This window comes from Barbatula barbatula (genome assembly GCF_947034865.1).
Source record: "Barbatula barbatula genome assembly, chromosome: 3".
NCBI lineage: Eukaryota > Metazoa > Chordata > Actinopteri > Cypriniformes > Nemacheilidae > Barbatula > Barbatula barbatula.
The window spans coordinates 12,146,587-12,165,403 of NC_136764.1; the positions used below are offsets into that span (position 1 = coordinate 12,146,587).

An 18,817-nucleotide genomic window follows, 5' to 3' on the forward strand; every position below is an offset into this window, starting at 1 on the left:
GAATTGACCCGATAAACATGACCTCCATCAACACATCAAGTGATATACACATCCAATAACACCACAGGTAACACTACACGCAACAATCACAACATGCACCAACTCAAGGACAGACACACGGCGTGGTGCAAGTCCAGGCACACTCATTAACACTGCCAAGCGAACATCTGACCAAATGCATGGTAAAAAAAACACCATCGTTCCAATTTTGGCCCTATCAAGACATGAATATCAGTACTAAATGAGGTATAATATCTACACAGCTGAACTGAGCTGACACGTCCATAAAAGATTCATCAGCGTGGCAATCGTTTCCAAAACAAAAGGGACATTTTAAAATGCAACTGAATTATACATGAAATAAAAGCGCGTCAAAAAATGTCTTATTTATGATGGGTTGGACTGTAATATGCATTCAAATTAGCCATGTAAATTTCAGCCACACAATCTTGTTGCCAAGGACAACTCCACTCAGCTTCCTTTGTACACATGGGCATTATCATCGGGTCCCTAAATCAACTAAATTACTTATATTATAAAGTAATGTTCTTATACTCATATACTCAATTTCATATTTTAGCAATAACCATAAATCATGAACTGTAGGAAAAAATATTCTGTGTCAACCTCTAAATCACTTAAATAACTTATTCGGGTATACTCAATTTCACATTTCTGCAGCACAATAAATCATAAAACATCGAGAGGGAAAAAACACGTTTTGCATCTGTGCATTAACCTAATGAATGTGTTTTCCTAGGCAGATTTATTTAGCGGGCCGTGAATTGGTAGAAACAGTGTTTGAGAAAATGGCACTTCAGCCATCATATGAAATGGGTTTTGACTGCACTAAACAGCAATGCGGTGGCCTGGATACGGAGGCATCTACACACATAACCATTACAGAAACACACACTCCAATACACACTGATCTCGGCGTGTTATGAGTTTCAATCGCGCAATGCCACCGGGGAATCTTATCAAAGGCTTTAAGGCTGATGGGAGAGAATCCTCGGCTGCTTAGGTCTGAATGAGGCTCACACACTTGTTTCTCAGACAAGATCAACCCCACAGTCTTGAATGGCAAGACCTTTGACTGAAAAAGCAAAAGGTCCAGTGCACAGTTCAACTAATACTGGCCAAGAAACGCCTACATAAACTGAAACCGACATAAACATCAACCAATCACGGTTCATTTAGTTTATACAAGAATTTGAGCGGCGGGCTTATCTAAAAGATTATGACACTTTAGACAGGGGAGAAGAAATAGTTTAAATAATGGCACAGAGGGAATATTTTTAATGGGCAAATAGTGTAAAATGTGTATGCAGTCTCAAATATAAACAAATTCAAAGACATGACTCGACAAAGCAGAATAAAAAAATGTACAACAACATTTTGCCTGCAAATGCAATGAGCTACCAATAAGAGATGTCGAAAGGGATTGTTCGCCCAGAAATGTTTTTAAACAATTTACTGACAAATTTCATTCCAAATATGTATGACTTTCTTCTGCAGAACACAAATATTTCGAAGAACATCACTGGCACCCATTCACTTTCATGATATGAACACAAAACCACTGAGGCATTTCTCAAAATATATTTTGTGTTCCACAGAAGAAAGAGTCATATACAGATTCTGAAGGATATGAGGGTTCATGTATAATAAAATAATTAATATAATATTTTGGGTGAATTAGCCTTTTTAGACGTTTAGTTCAGTGCCTCAAACAAACTTTATTATAACATGATTATGTAAATAAAAAAACAAAAGAAATTCAGGAAAAGGCTGGCAAACTAAGTCAAATGGCCAGAACATCACACCAAAGGACACTATCTCTTACAGTTGATGGAATCCCTGGCATTTCTGTGCTGGCTTTTCTTGCAGGTGCAGTGAGTAAGAATTCCAAATCGAGGTGACCTTGCTTGGCTCGCTCTCTTCCCTTGGCCCTGTTGCATGACTAAGAGCAGGCATGACAGTGTCTCCTCACCCAGACTGACCTTCCATTTGTCTGGCCTCCAGCTAAAACCAACCCCTCAGCCGATTTCCTCTGCCTGGCGACTCTGCACCTGCAGCCCTAGGGCCCAACTGAACCGGCAACTGGGAGACGGACACAGCTTTAGCGGCGCCCTTTCACTGACACATAATTAACATCAGCCCTGCCAGCCCATCGACGCTGGCGTATTATTAAAATTGTTTACCCTGGTGTACCCACCAAAGTGCAGCCCAGCCTCTTCAAAAGATGACTTCATAACAGGAGGTCGGTATTTTAACACTTCTCTCTGGGTCTTAGCTCACGTCTGTGGCAGGAGCAATTCGATGAATTCATTGAGAATGACAATGTTTTATATAATGAGAGAGAAATGTATGTCGTGTGCACAGTGTATTTAATGTTGCAACCGTTTATGTATCCATACAGAATGGAGAGACTTTTGGTTTGTTTCACACAATGACACAAATTATTACATATCTAGGCATCTTAGAACTTCAAATAAATGCTTTTTTATCTGCTTCTTATTTGCCACGAATGCTCAGACGTTCTTTACACCGCACCTTTTTATCCTTTTATGTTATTTGGCCTCCCTTAGTTCCCAGTGTCCCATTATATGGAGTCCCTAAAGGGATGTGGTGGAGATGGGAGAAAAATATATTTGTAAGCTTTTGCAATTCCCTAAGAAACTATGTTGTACACAAAACGCGACAGCATTCCAGTCTGGTGTATACAGTCACGGGCTAAATGCCGCGTCAGTGAATCTCTGTCAGACAAGCGCACCAGTAAGTGCGATTTCGTGTTCGAATTAACAACAACACACAAGATTATGCCAGAAAGCACGTTTTGTCTTGCATTTTCGTAAGCACAGATTTCAAAGTGTTATGTAAAACCCTAAATTAATGCAAAGAGTTGTAAAAATGGGAAAGGCCGTCAGATCTGCGTAGAGCGGCAGCTCTTAAAGAGGCCACATTCTTAAACCTGCTGCTACGACTTCTGTCATTAATGTCAATCAAAGAAGAATTCAAAGTGTTTTGAAGCTTTAATTCTACATTTAATTTAGAATTTGGCATTGAAGACTGTATTGACATTGAAGAGTGTTTGAGAACTTAATTCAATTTCTGTATACTCCAAACCTGTTAGACATGATAGCTCTCAATTATACTGTACTTCAATGTTGAAAAATAATCAATTCATTGATGATCAGTTACAGTCCTAATATCAGAATGTCGGCTTTCTTACAACATTATTTCCTTTGGCAAAGAAGCAACATCTTGTGACGACAGTTCTGTGTCAACCGCCATGAGCTTTGAAAGGGAGGGGTTTGCTGCTAAATTTCATTCACTGGACCTTTAAGACTTTTTGAACTTCCTAAAATACCACACACTAAAATGCCACTGCTTAGTGCACATAACCCCTCACATCCATAAGCACTGAAAGAAACACTTGGAGTAGTGAGAAAGCTGTTTTGCAGTTGCAGTCCTCACAAGTTGAGTTGAGCCGTGGTTGCAAGTCTTAATGCTGTAAAGGAGTCAGACTGCAGCCCGGTTTCACCCACACTCTTGCACTAATGCCCTTAGCAGGTTAGTAGGGGTGTTATGGTTAGTTGCTGGTGCTGAGTCTGAGAGAGCCAAGGTGTTGCTGTTGTTCGTGTTGTTTTTGTCAGGCTGAACCGAAATTGATGTAATGCCATCTGACTCAGCTTGGCTCAACACTCAACGTCCATCAACTGAGTGTCGCTCATGTCCGCCTTTGCTGATCACATGTGTGGTTCCTGTGCAAGCCAGTCAGCAAGTAATTTTTAAATTTGCTGATGTTATATTCAGCCTCCTTAATACATCATTTATGATCAAAAACATGCTTTTTTTCCACACAGTTTTTATGCAGATGCTAGTGGTTATTACCATAATCAGCAATATACAGAGGCAGAGCGTGTGGTTGTTTTTATGAATCGTGTTTATCTTTAATGGGCCCGTTTGAGATGCTATAAACTTCAATTTTATATACTTTAATATTTTTTAAAGAGAGCAAAAAAAGGCCAGCGATTGTGACGTAAATCTCGTATGTGCATTTAAAGAGCAGTTTGCACACTTCTGTGCTTCTGCTGACCGCTGCCAAGATGAGCTATCCTGTGCCAGAAACTCTAAATCACCAAAATGTAAGAGACAGAGATTTTTATTCTTTTTACATTATTCTGAGCTTGACTTTACGTAGCCCGTATGAATAAAACTACAGACAAAAGCTTGGTACTTTTCCAAGACACTTTGCATAAAAGGTGCTGTGCAGTTCAAAAATAGCAAGACTCGATCCCTGGAGAAATGTTGATTTGAGCACATTTTAACTAAGAGTTCAGCCCGTTCACAAGTTCAGTGCAAAGGGGTAAACACTTTGAAGTGGAAGGAACGAGGATCCCAAACCGTAGTGGTCAGGAACATACAGTACTTTTGACATCTCAAAAGTAGAAAAGAGCAATACTTTAAATACTTTATTTGTAAAACTTTTACATAATCCTCCATAACATACTATATATATATGCTAATACAATATAAACAAAATGGTTAACCCATACCACCCTGCTCCCCTCCCCAAGCCTTAGCATCATAGCAAGGATATCTTGATAGTATACACCTGAGCAAGGGGCCCAAATTTTATCGAACATCATTAAAGATTAGCCATCATGCTCTGTCATGCATTCTGACTACTTAACACTGTAAAAAGTGCTGGCTTCTCATGCTTAACATGGTCAACTTGTTAAAAAACTATTTGGAAGTATGGTTCAAGACCATCAAGTTTATCCACGCTGTGTCAAGGGGGGCTGTGCCTGTGCTGCAGCAATTTACTCTTGCGATAGTGAAGTTTACGCACGTCTGTTTGTTCGTGGCATTTCAGCAGCGGTCGGTAAAGAAGCCAAAATCTTTACTCAAGTAAAAGTACAAGTAACAACAGAAATCGTTAATCAAGTAAAGGTAAAAGTCACTATTTTAAAAATTACTTTAGTAAAAGTAAAAGGGTATGCAATGAAAAAACTACTCAAGTTGCTAGTTACTTAGTTACTTTGTATCTGATTATACTGTGTAGGCCTACTATTCATGAAATTAATATTAAAGCCAATATATTTTATTCAATATATAAATTATTATCATTATCATAAGCAGATATATTTGCAATATACACACAGAGACTAAAGAATAGACAAACACAGAAGAGAATTTCTGTTTATTCAATCTAGTCCTAATATCAATGTAGCCTACACACAACTACTAAAATAATAGACCATGTCAAACTAAACTGAGTTTTGTGTTTACAATGCATTTAACTAAACTCAGAGTATTTTCTAAGAAGATCTAAAACATCTGCAGTGCTCTCTTATTTGAAATACAAACTGATTATAGAGCAAACTCATGTTTTCTCATGTTGTGTCACACATGTGAAAAGCTCTTACTTGAAAACATACAGTAAACCGTGTACCACACACCCATCAACAAGTTTTCTTCCTTCTTTAAATCTTTATTTCTGAAAGCCCACTTCTCTGTGTCTAACAGATCGCGCGAGTGAGAAAATATAGCGGGCCTTTATCATTGCTGGCAAACAATATGACACATTTGCAGTTTTGAATGGATAGATATAGATTCATATCCGCTCTTTGTGTTCTGCCTGTTCTTAAGTGTCGCGCTACGAGGATTGAGTAATCCGCCACTTCAGAGGATTCAGATCATGCTGTTAACCGAACAAATAATTTCAACTGATTCGTGAACCTATTCAGACGGCTTTGCCCATTGTTCAACTAATACTTAAAAAAAATCGACTCAAAAGAATCAATCACTCGGGAATGCCCGTAAAAAGAGACGACAACCTTGAAATAAAAAACGCATTTTATAACGCATATTTGAAAATGTTACTCAAGTAAATGTAGCGCATTACTTCCCACCTGCATTTCAGTGATAGATGTTATATAAACAGTTGTTATAATGCTGGATTTGGAGATCGTTTGAAACTGAAAGATGGCACGGAGTAAGTCAAACCAAGTCATTGGTCTGTGTTTTGTTGGCAATCGGAGTGCACGTGCATAATGTACAAAACACGAAGTGATTAATATGATGATGTGTTGCTTGCTCCTGCTGTAGTTCCATCCCACTCTCCCCACTAGTCCCACCTCTAGCAGCTCGTGTTTTTTTCCGGAAATAATCATACAGCTGTATCTCTCTTTTATAAATTTGATCAAACTAAATACTCTTCTGAGATACGACATGCAATACGACTGTATAGGCACTCAAGAATAATATGTGATACACGATCTTTAAACTGCCGCTCTAGAAAAACTTATAATTTCAAGCTTGAGGGCCGAAACCATTTCAGCTCCAAATTCAGATGTCTTTGGACAGGACTGTATGTCCCGTCAGCACTTTTATAACTATCACACAACAGAGAAATAGAAGGGTACAACCTGTTAAGTTTAGCTTTAGTTTAATGTAATCTATGCATCACTTTAAACTGCATAAATTGTAGTCTCACATTAATAGAGCAAAAGTGAATTGGTTTCAGCCCCTCCTCCCAAGTAGAGAGATTTCCTATCCAAGTCCTTCTCTCAAGCATCTTTAAGGTGCACCGTAGAGATTGAAGAGTGAGAGACAAACAGAGAAATAATGTGTTGGCGACTGTCTCAAAAGCGTGTGCGTGTCATGATCAAAAGGTAGCCTGTAGGTAACGAAAAAAGTGTGACTGCAAGACATCAAAACTTTTAAATATAGATATTCAATGGTGGCCAATTCGCCTTCTATATGGAAATATTTAACCAAACTTAGCCCTTTGTCATTCTAAGATGAAAACACTGTGTCAAGTGTCCGGATAAAAAAATCATGATTATTACAGATAGGTAGATAAATGGAGGGATTTACGATCTTAAACGCCGTCTTTATTTGATTTAAATTTTTTATAGAATTAAGAACAATAACATACTTGCATTGAATCTTCCGCAGCGATATAGATTATGACCACAGAATAGCAGCTAACAAGTTGTTACCTACTGATCGTGGCAGAAAGTGCAATTTTTTATTCAACCTGAACATCCGTTAATTTGATATTTGCTTCACTAAAATACCGTTCCTTTTTACTTCTGTATATTTTCATTGTTCGTTTTTTTTTTATATAGCATTTGGGTGTAGGGTGTTAAAATCATAATAATAAAATTTTGAATGTCCCTTCATAACATAATATGTCCCTTCATAATAGTATGTTATTTAGATGCACATCTGAAAAATGCACGCATGTATTTTTTCATACACGCATTAACCTGCACCTTTCTAAATTCATGTTTCAACAGTAAAAAAATTGGTAAAGATCAGACCTCCCCCTCCCCTTAAGGCATGTCCCTGTCTAATAATCTCTTTTCATCTCACTCTCTTCCTTCAGTGGCAGTGCCCTCATTCAGGGGCAACCGGCACGGTTAAGTAGAGTGGATGGCCAGCCTCAGCCGAGAGGGCACAGAATAAATATTAGCTCAAGGTCACGCTCTGTATTCACACTGGCCTATGCATAATCATGATTTAACCCCTCATAACAACCAATTCTCGGTCTGTGCATGACCAAAGGCCTCTGTCCTCCAGCTGCAATTCATTGACAATGAAGCACCTCTAGAGCTTTTATTCTAGCCAGACATGAAAGGACCGGTGAGAGATTTCATTTCTTTTGTCTAGACTGTGTTGCTGTAGATGAACTCTGATCTGTCCACACAATGTTCTGACAAAAACGCGAGATGGTTGCGTGACGCAATATGATTATAGGCGTATTGAACACGATTTTTAATGTGGTTGAGGCAGGGCTACTTAGCATCAAGTGCGCTGAGAATAAATATAACATTATTTCCTATTGATGTCCGTTAGTGATGATTTTTAGGGGCCAAGCCCAGAAGGTGCAATGGCCATTACTGTTTCACGAGTTCCAATGCAGCTAATGAACTGGGACGGATAGTATGCATGTTTGGCATACTGTCCAGGGATGAGGACTCCAAGCTCTTCCTCGAACTCGGAGCATCTGCCCGTTCACCGGGGAGAGGGCCCCTTGCTTGGTGTGAACCCGGATCATACCCCATGGTGCTAAGGTAAAAACGGGCTAGTGGTGTGGAGTCAGGGCGGAGGAGGGATGTTGCAAAACGTCCGAGAGAATGGAGGTGAGGTGGCTTGACTACTTATAGACTTTTAGGATGATTGCTGTGATTGTTTATCGTGAAAAGTACAGTATGCGTTTTTTCATTTCTAGTTCTAGAAATTGTTATGGAAATTGGCTCATAAGATCTTTGGACTGAGCCGCACAGACGTGACCCGAAAGACATGCGATTTTCGCCAATGTTCAAGTTACAACATCGTAAACTTTTCCAAGGTTACCTAAAAATGGATCTGATGCCATATCTTTGTACGCTTCATCGTCACCTCGGACTGGGGGTCCTCGGAAAATAGGGAACAGCGCCACCCATGGGTCGCGAGATTTGAAAAATTAAAAATTTTTGCTTGATACTTTTCAAATGTTTGTCAGCAATGTTTATTCCCTGTGTCTATGAATTCATCGTGTCATGCTGGATCGTTTGATTACAATGATCGGCCTGTTATATTTATAAAAACAGTAACAAGGTAAGTACAAAAATCGGCCTGTTATATTTATAAAAACAGTAACAAGGTAAGTACAAAATTACATTCTTTATTTCATTGTCACTTCTGATAAGTTCCTCCTTTTCACTGTATTTCTGTTACTTTGCTCTACTGTCTCATTTCAGCCTCTTCAGGGATGGCACGCAGAGTGTACTAAGTCAACTGAGTGGCTCGTCAAATAAAACACACACCAGTCGCGACCACAAGGTTGCAGGTTTGAATTCCTGAGAGGAACGTGTGCTGCTTGTATAACGTGTGCTGTTGTGTATACACACTGCATTACATCTAAAACAAAATATTATATATAGTCATACGACCCCTTTAAAAATATCAGTTTTTTCATGTACATATTGTTCTCGTGGCTGTGTGCTGTCATAGCTGCAACTTTGGTTATTGTGACATATCACTTCTTACACCTCTATCAGCTTTGCTCAGCATCCCGGTTATGGGATGCAGGCTCAATGGTAATACTCGCTAAGTCACTAGAGTGGAGTCTTTAGGGTCAGCGGATCGAATCAGGCTGTAAAATGTGCGCTTTCACTTTGTTTTCTTATCGACCTGTACATTTTTCATGCATGTTCTCTTTCTGCCTTTATGCTCTCGTTGCTCTATGCTGGTAAGGCTCTGCTCTGTGGTTCATGCATTTTGTGGTCTTGGCCCTGTGTCGCTGCTTGCAGCTATATTTTATTATAGTAAACGTTCTTAGAGTGAACATGTCTTTACTTGTGAGGTAAAGTGTGGCTTCCGGAATAAAGAAAACAGAAACTGTAAACACAGATCAGGTAGCGTATGTGGCGTGGTGTTATCTTGATCCACAAGATATACAGGGAGAGGAAGTGAACAGAATAAAGAGAGAGAGAGCAGTAGAGAATGGAGTAGACATGTTCTCTTTAAATTTCACTTATAATAGACTCTCATCCTACCCCTCCCCTCCAGCTCCCACTTTCAGGACAGAAACACGTTGAATTTCTTCTCCGCAGGGGTTTATAATAAAATGGTATTAAACCACACTCTCTCTCTTTCTCCTCCGTTTGCTCCCTCTCGCCCTCCCTCTCACATGCATCCTACTCTCTCCTTGTTTGCTACGCACCAGCTCACTTTTTTTATTCTTTTCCATGCATTCCTCTCTCTGTTTTACAGATAAATGCAGCACAGCTGAAGTGGCATATTTTGAGGTTCGCAAAAAAAACCTTCAATTACAAAACATGCATTTCTTTATTTCATCTTCTATTTCCTGAACTTCTTTCTCTCTCTTCTCACATGTATTGTATGTATGTTTCTAAGAATGGTTGAAAATGAGCATTTCTAATATGAATGCCTTCTAGGTTGAATCCCTTTGTTGTTTGTCTCACTTTTTTAGTCACTTTGGAAAAAAGCGAAATGCCTAGATGTACGCAGAATGTTGAAAAGTCGTACATGTTGAAAAGTCGAAAGTATTCTTTAAAATTTATTTTAAACCTAAATATCACTGTCCTTCTGAAATTTTAGATGCCCAAATTCACTGTTTTTCATGAATAGGAAAAGCAATTTCTAATACTTCTTATTGGTTTGATATTTAACCAATAACCCACTGACAAATATACAGTAATACTAATAATTTATGTTGAAAAAATTAAAATGATGAAATATGGAGATGCAAGGTTTCAGCACAGCAGTGATACGAACCCTAAAAATAAAAAAGATATATATTTGTGATGTAAAATGACTAAGAAATACATAAGATTCTTCATTTGTTAGGTCCTGAACACCAAAAGCTTTGGTACTAAACAGTAGCAAAATAAATAAAAAATATAAGCATACATGATGAAATAAATACATAAAAGCGATTTTTCTCCATTATAAATAAATACACAAATGAAAATAATGCAAAAATTTCAACCAGATTTTTACTTAAAATGTTATGAAGACAATATAATTTTGATATGTATTTTTTGTTTTAGAGACAATAAATCAAACATTTAAAATGAGAAATTTGATGTGCAAAAATACAGAACAAAGTGCAAAACTAAAAAATTTCCACTGGAGTTTTGAGACTCTTTGGACCCCATTGTATGAGTTCTCTGTCTCGTCCTTCCATTCTCCCATGCATATATTTCATTTGCTCTGCGGCATCAACTCTCTGACATCTACTCATTCCCAACCCATCTCTCCATCCATCCTTCATCCCAGCTGCCCATCTTCCTGCTCATCTCGACCCTGCATCTCTTCCTTCATCAATCACCTGTGTCCTTATATCTTTCTCTTTTTCTCTCTCTTTCTCTCTCTCTCTTTCTCTCTCTCGCTCCCTCTCTCCTCTTGTCAGTCTCTTTCTCCCTCTAATTGCTCTCTTTCTCATGCTGAGCCCCATCCCGGAGGCTAAATGATTTTCACTGCACGAGACAGAGTCAAAGAAAACACAGTCGTTTCGAAAGCCACGTTCTGCAATTATTACTGATGATCTCGCTCGCAGCATGCGTGTGCTTTCGTCTGTTTCCACTGTCATGTTTTCTTTCAGCCTCTCATCTTCTGTGTAGCTTTCTTCAATTTTCTAACTTTACTCTCATTTTTACTCATCTCCTCTACTGATGATATTTAATTCTGTTTGGATGTGTTTGGAACTAAACAGCTTGTTGGCCACTGTTGTAAAACAGTGAAGGTAGCAGCCGTGTGTGTGGCCGGATCGTGCATGCTATGCCATACTGGCTCCCCAAGAGACACACCCCATTAAAATGCCAGCGGAAGCAAGTACCTACCCGGCCAACACCTAACATATTCAAGACGCTCCCCGAGTGCTCAAGAAATGAGAAATATAATATCTCAGCGTGCCAGTGCTGCAAATGCCCTCACAGCACGAAATTCGCACACGCGCCAAGGTTACTCAATTTCACCAGCTTGGAACTCCACGGTGCCATCCTAACCTCATTTTTTCAACACAAATAAACCCAACGCGATGCAACAGCATGCTCCTGTTGAATAGAGTTATAGGCTTTATCAACAGATTGTCTCAGATCTCCAAACAATGCAGTGTGCTTTGTGAGAAGCACAGGTGGATTCAATGAGTATCAGTGAGGATTCCTTATGACAGCTCCGGGGGCCGCAGGGCTTGCGGAAGGAGCGCAGGGGTTCGGCAGCTGGTTGCGGTTTCAGTGTGACGTTCCTCTAAGGAACAGCTTGAAAATAAAGTGCATTACATTACAGGTTGCCCATCCTATCCGATCAGCATCTAAGCATTAGGTAGGAACTAAAGGGCATCTACTGTATACCATCATAGCGTCTCTAACACACATAATATTAAAGTGATCTTTCACCCAAAAGTGAAAATTCTGTCATCATTTACTCACCCATGCTCAGTGTGTTCCAAGCCTGTATACATTTCCTTCTTCTGGCGACATTTGATCAGATCTTATCCCACATTTACTGCCACAGTTGGGAAAATAACTACTATGGTATTCAATGGGGATGAGATCTGTTTGGTTACTGACATTCTTCTAAATACGTTCATTTGTGTTCAGCAGAACAAAGAAATGTATACAGGTTTGGAGCAATCTGAAAGTTAGTAAATGATGACAGAATAAAACATTTTGGGTGACCTATCCCATTAAGGTCGATTCACATTCCCAGCGATGCAAAAAAGCGAAGCGAATGTCTGACCAATCAGCTAATAAACACATTACATGCCAAAAATTATGCAGACACACAAATAAAACCCATATGTGAGATTTTTTTTTTTAAACGTGGCCAGAAATAGGAACTTGATCCACACTTTGACGTTATTTAATAGCTTCCAGTCTTTTGTAAAAGCTTTCTGGATGTTAAAACATAGCTGCAGGGATTCACTTACACTCAGACGTGAAAGCATCAGTAAGGTCAGACTGATGTTGACCGATGGGGGCAGCGAGCCAATTTATTCTAAATCTGTAGAGCCCACCTCATGAGCACCCTTATGGAACCTAAATGACGAATGGGACGCCATGCCGACTTCATGGACACGTGTCAAGTACATCATTTGGGGCAGAGTTGAAGTACAAGCGTGGCTGAAATATCCAAACCTGTTAATGAGAAGAGTGTGTTCACATATTTTGGTCATGTAGTGTTTCAAACTACTATTGGATGTTTCAAAAGCCATCCAAGCGGAGACCGCTGAGCTGCCCTGAAATTACAGATATCAAGTATTTGTGAGTGAGGGTTTTTTAAATGGATCTTGTTAAATGTTAGTAGAAATGTTTTTTATGGTGTTTTAAAGCACTTACCATAAGAGGATTTCAAAATATGATCTGAAGAAAGTAAATGATCAAAGCTGTTTACAGAATCATGTAAACAGAGTGTTTTTAGAGATCTATGAAGAGGCTTCTGAGGTACTACAAGACGTTACAGAATTTGTTATCAAACAAATAGTTATTTAGCAGTTATAGTGTGCTTTCTCTTATTTTTATCTTTCAGTCTCATGGCAGGGGGGTAAAACATACTCTCTCCATAAGAATACGCATTGTAAAAGTTAATGGGCCCTATCTCAAACCCGGCGCAATTCGGCGAAAGGCGGAGGTCAAGTGTTTTTGCTAGTTTCAGCCCGACATAGTTTTCATTTTCCAGTCCTGCACTGTTTAAATAGCAAATGCATTTGCGCTAGTTTATGTGCGCCCATGGGCGTGCTGGTCTATAAATGAGGGGTTTTCAGGCACATTGTTGGCGCGTTGCTATTTTGAGGAACTGAAAATAGCTGCGCCATAAACCAACTCAAACCTATTCCGAAGTGTAACGTCAACGGCGCAATATTTTTTGTTATTTAAAGAGCGAGTTACAAGAAAATATGCCTTTGGACAGCTCCACAATGCGCCTTCACTTTACTTATTACACAGAGGGAAGCGCAGCAGCACACAAACATGCCAAATATAAAAAATAAATTGATTAAAATGTAAAAGACGATTATTGTGCACATGAAGACAAAATCTGGGTTGTCCTGTAGATGGTCTGCTCGCGTGCTTTAACCTCACGCACGGGCAGATGTATTTCCTCTCTGGAGAAACATCCAGTCTTTGCTCTTCTCTTGAAAAGCATGTGTAAATACACTGTTAGACGGAGACTGGACACACTGTCGGTGTCAGAAGCTTTCCATGAACTACAAAATGTTCTTAAAAACAAGGAATCATAAACATTTCTGGGATTTTTCAGTGCTGCCCTGAATAAGCTATTTCAAATTACATATCTTTACATATAGTCAACACAATAGTAAATACAATGACTCTTTATGTGTTTTGTGAGATTTGTTCATGCGTCCCTCGTTCGTCCTGAGCGGTTTTAATCCCCCTATTACTCTTTGCGTTCCAGCAGTTTCAGAATTTTTACCTTTTTCCAACCGTCTAAATGATGCTGAGATCACCCTTTATGTTTGTCACTGGGTTTTACGAATATCTAAGCAACATAAAGTATCAACTTTGACAATACAGTAATTAATCATTTAAAAAGAACCATTTACCTGAAAACAGTACATTTTGACATCCAAGGTTTTAGAAGGACAGCGAAGATGTGTTTAACGGTCCTATTCATTGATTTAGTAATTTCCTTTAGAATCTACAAATGATATTAATATGCATCCCAAAAAATAAAATAATCTACACATAACTGAGCACAAAAATAATACCAGAGTATAGTGATAAAGTACACTTACTTAAGTCACACCTGGTTAATACATTCAAGACATACAGCTCTTGGTTGACTTGCATTCTCCATACGCCAAACTTAACAAACAAACTGTGGAATTGGATGCATTGGAGATGTAAGCAGTACGTTGAAAATCAAACTCAATTAAAAAAATTCAGAGGAGGGGGATAGGCTAGAAACTTTACCAGCAGCACAACCTCAGCACACAAACACAGAGAAATTATAGTGTTTGCAAGCACTTAAAATATTGCTTCTAATCATACTCAGGTGAACCTAAACTCAATCACGACACCTTCATTTTGTGCATTCCAATTATGCTCATTAGAAGGACTATGGAGTTTTTTCCAGACCGGCATAATGCTGTCATAAGTTTATACAATAGAGTGTGAATTTATTTCCCTATGGTTTACACCCTGGCACTAGTTTTGGATTCATCCGATGTGCTTATTTATGTTCATGCATTAAAATACAAACACGCTCATTATGGAATTACAGCGGAAAGTATACGGTCATTACAAAACCCCTGCGTATGTTCACTGCGGCTAGGAAATTAATCCTTTGAAATAAACGCAAGAACACTTTGATTATCATTTAACGTACATATAATTGCATATAATTGATATGTTACCTAACCTCACTTCAGACTACATCATATTATAGACATGCTTTTAAGTATATAAAGCAGCGCAGAAATGCAATCACTGAGTGTGTGATTAGCTTCCTGCCGTAGATTGAGCATGTAGTTTTCCGCACATTTGCTGCAGCGCTACGGAGTTCACTTCAGCTCTTTATTAAATCATAATCATCTCAGTTATAAGGCGCCGCGAACATGCGTCCCCACTGATTCGCAGACAGGGCCGAAGCGGCAAGCTTACACATCCCTAAGAGCATTAAAACTTATAATAGCATTAAGCGTGTGCTCCAGACCCATTCGGCCATAGTGTTAGACATCGTGAGGAATGCTCAGTGAGCAGGGCCTGACAGCAACTGCCCTGCCACCTGTTAAGTACACCATATTGGCTCTAATGACATAGTGGACTGTCCATCTGTGCCAATGGACACCAGCACCTAAGGCATTCTTGTTCTCCGACTTCCCCTATTCTTTCTCTTGCCGGCTTTGCTCCTTCTCCTTAATGAAGATCAATGTCCTCTTACCCGCACTAAACAGCCATTCCATTTGAAGTGCAGTGATCAAATGTGTCTAAAACTATTTGGTGGATGTATGCGGGTAAGAAGCTGGGTATTAACAGCACGGGATTCCATTAAGGAAGCAGGAATAAACTCACAGACAGAAAGGCGGTCCCAGAAGAGCATGCAAGAGGGATTTCTATCCCCACAGTGTTGTCTGACTGCCTCAGGCAAACACACAGAATCATCATCATTCATTTACTTCAACGTATTACCCCACCACTTTCCCCAGTCATTCAGCAACAGCTCAGGCAGAGGAAAAAAGAAAGTGACTATGATATAACAAATTGTCCCCTGGACAGACCTACATATTTGTATGTACACTGAGAGAAATGATTATTGTTAGAATTATTTAATCATTTATTCACCTTCATGTCATTGCAAACCTTTATGACTTTCTTTCATTTGCAGAACACAAAAGAAGATATTTTAAAGAATGCTTGTAACCAAACTTCTATTGTATAGACAAAAAACCAATGCAAGTCAATGGGTACCGGCATTGTTCGGTTCTAAACATTCTTAAAAAGATCTCCTTTTGTGTCATACAGTCAGACATATTTGAAATGACAAGAGGGTGAGAAAAGGATGACTGAATTTTCCTTTTTGTACATATTAATAAATGTAAATGAATCTGAAATATAAATATTTTTTGGTCACAACATAATTCCCATACTTCAATTTGTTATTTAATAATTCTGATGACTTCACTACTATTCTAAAAATGTGGAAAAAATGTAACAATGATAGATTTTAAGGTGTGTCCAATATTTTAATGGTACATGAGGACAGTTCTAGACTTGTTGACCCTCCAAATGGCCACTAGACCGGGTCAATAACAAGATATGACACATAGAACAGTAGCTAGGGTTTTTTCACCCCCATAAGCTTCTGATTGTTCGACACAGCACATACTTTAGCTTTAACAGAGTACAATCAGTGGCTGATTAAGATGCTGATTGAAACATTATTCTGTGACCTGCAGAGCGCGGCATCCCTGGGATTCAAATTGACAAAGACAGTAAGAAAAAAGACCTAGATAATCTGACTAATGCCATTAAGATCAGAGGTGTGATAAACATCCAGTCACAATGTGCTGCGAGAGACTTTTTCAGTCACGCGTGGAGTGAAATGCGCTTGTGAGGATCGTATTGGTTGGCGATCACTGATGTTCCCGTGTCAAATTGATTCATCTCACATCGTTGTTCGATTAGGAACGCTGGCAATTTAGATATATAGGTAATCAATATATATTAAAATCTGAATGCGGCCAATCGAAAAACACTTTTTCTAAGAGGGACTGAGAGACACAATGCTTGTATGTGTTAAATCAAATGAACCTTGTCCTTACCCTTCCGATGAGCACGGGTTCAGGGCCGGCATACTCCTCGATGACAAAGAACTGGTTCCAGATCCAGCTTCGTCTTCTTCTAGATCGCAAGGTCTCGGGCTTCTGTTGGTTTTGCTCCTCATCTTCATTCTCATCCATTTCCTGGAATACAAGGCCACGTCCACCTTTGCCAGGGCGAGAGTCCACAGTCATTCCTCCGCTTTGCTCTGAACCCGTTCTACTCCGTTGTGGATCTGGAAGTAGTTTTAGGATGTGGCTGCTTTCAATGGGTTCTGAAATCAATGGATTCTGGGTGACACTGAAAGGGACGTGAGCACTCTGATCTAATTCCCTTTTATCCTCAACAGTCCTCTCAGTTAGAGAGCTTAAAGTGTCACCAGACAGATGTCCCGAGTCCATGTGAGAAGAAGTTTGTGATATGCCCATATGCAACGCTGTGGGAGCGTCACTCTGACCAGGAAGTGGGTTTGTCTCTGTGCTGGGCATGACCTCACTTTGGGGAGTTGATGCTATGTGAGTCGTGAAGTGTTTGTACTTCCACGAAACAGTGCCGGGTGCACCTCTCATCTCAGATTTTCGATCCCCCTCATCTACATCCACATTTATTCCGTTATGTGGCCTCCAGAGAGTGTGAAGAGTTTGATCTGGATTGAGACTAGAATTTGTAAGGGTCTGGTTATCTGAGTTATAAAGTTCTTGATGCTTAATTTTGACCGCATCCATTTGGGTGTGATTCATGTTGATCAAATCCCTTTTTCTACTGTGACTTATTTTGCTTGGAATACTAAGACCTGGCACACTCTGAAGCTGGGAATTTACAATCCGCACAAGGTTGTCTTTGGATATTAGTTTTAATACACCATAGCTTCCAGTCAGGTTCACCTTTGTACCCGCTGTAGTGTGAATGGCTGAATTCAAACTCATTCTGGATCTTGAAGGATTTCTAAATCTGGTTCTGTTAAAGTGCAAGCCAGATGCTGCCTTGTGATACATTGGGATCCATTTATCAGTTTGTCCATTTTTAGAAAAAACCTCACTTCTCCTGGTGTTATTTCTGCTCTTTTTCAGCTCTAACAGATCTTTAGAGCCGTCTACGGCTTGTAGTTTTACATCCGCTTGATCAGAGTTTTCATTTGTTTGCACAGGTGGTTTAGCATTAAACCCAATAAAATTTTCCTTGAAGGCAGAAGCCCCAAGGTTCTGGTGAGCTGTAATTTGCCCTTCAACGTTCTCAGGGCCGATCAGTTCTTTGAGTCTCGTCATTTTATTTCCATTCCTCTCCAAACTTTCATCCCACTTGTCAGTTTCCCCATGCAACTGGGTGTGAATTGAACTCACTACCCTCCTTCGAACAATCTTAGTGACACTCGCTCCTCCTACAAGACAGAGGGACATCAATAGGAGCAGTCGCCTGTCAATCATGTTGCCTGATTGGGATGCACTAATTCAAATGACAACTGGTGCGAAGTGTTCGCTTCCCATCGGTCTTCATTCTTTCTTCTAGTCTAATCACTGTGTTTCCTCTTCAGCTATTCCTCCATCACACAGCTTCATAAAGCATCGGTTGCTCTTTTTTCACTTTATGTATCTTGCTCTATCAAGCGGAGTTCTGTGTTTTCGTTCCGGCAAAACGTTTTACTCAGTTTTCCGCAGAGGGTTGGATGCCCTGAGAGAAAAGATAAAGATAATTAAGTTAAAACTTTAATCATTGCAGTATGTTAATTAAAAGTGGAACCACAAGCAAGGTAGCAGAACACACAGTCAGTCTGATTCATTAACTTATGAGTAATCGCAAGACAGTAATACTGGCATCATCATTGAACTTCACTGTGTGCCACCACGGCTAATGGTTGATGTCAGATGTTTCAAGCAACATTAGAAAGGCTAAAGAAACGTTGTGTTATATAATTTTTTACCATTATCAGATAAGGTAGCCTGGTGGGTAGCTCACATAAGAGGAATTTATGTGGGCAGCTCGAGTTAGGTCAGGACCTCCATATAAATATATAG

General features: G+C 39.4%; 1 protein-coding gene across 1 annotated transcript in view; it reads right to left on the reverse strand.

The window, feature by feature from the left end:
• The window catches only part of cdh24b (cadherin 24, type 2b), a gene marked incomplete at both ends in the record, with an annotated part of 63,510 nt that extends 45,965 nt beyond the window's left edge, over positions 1-17,545 (reverse strand). The window contains one exon of the mRNA XM_079453674.1: positions 16,808-17,545. Within this exon, the coding sequence (XP_079309800.1) occupies positions 16,808-17,545 (738 nt within the window). The remainder of the gene's footprint in view (positions 1-16,807) is intronic.
• Between the last annotated feature and the right edge of the window lie 1,272 nt (positions 17,546-18,817).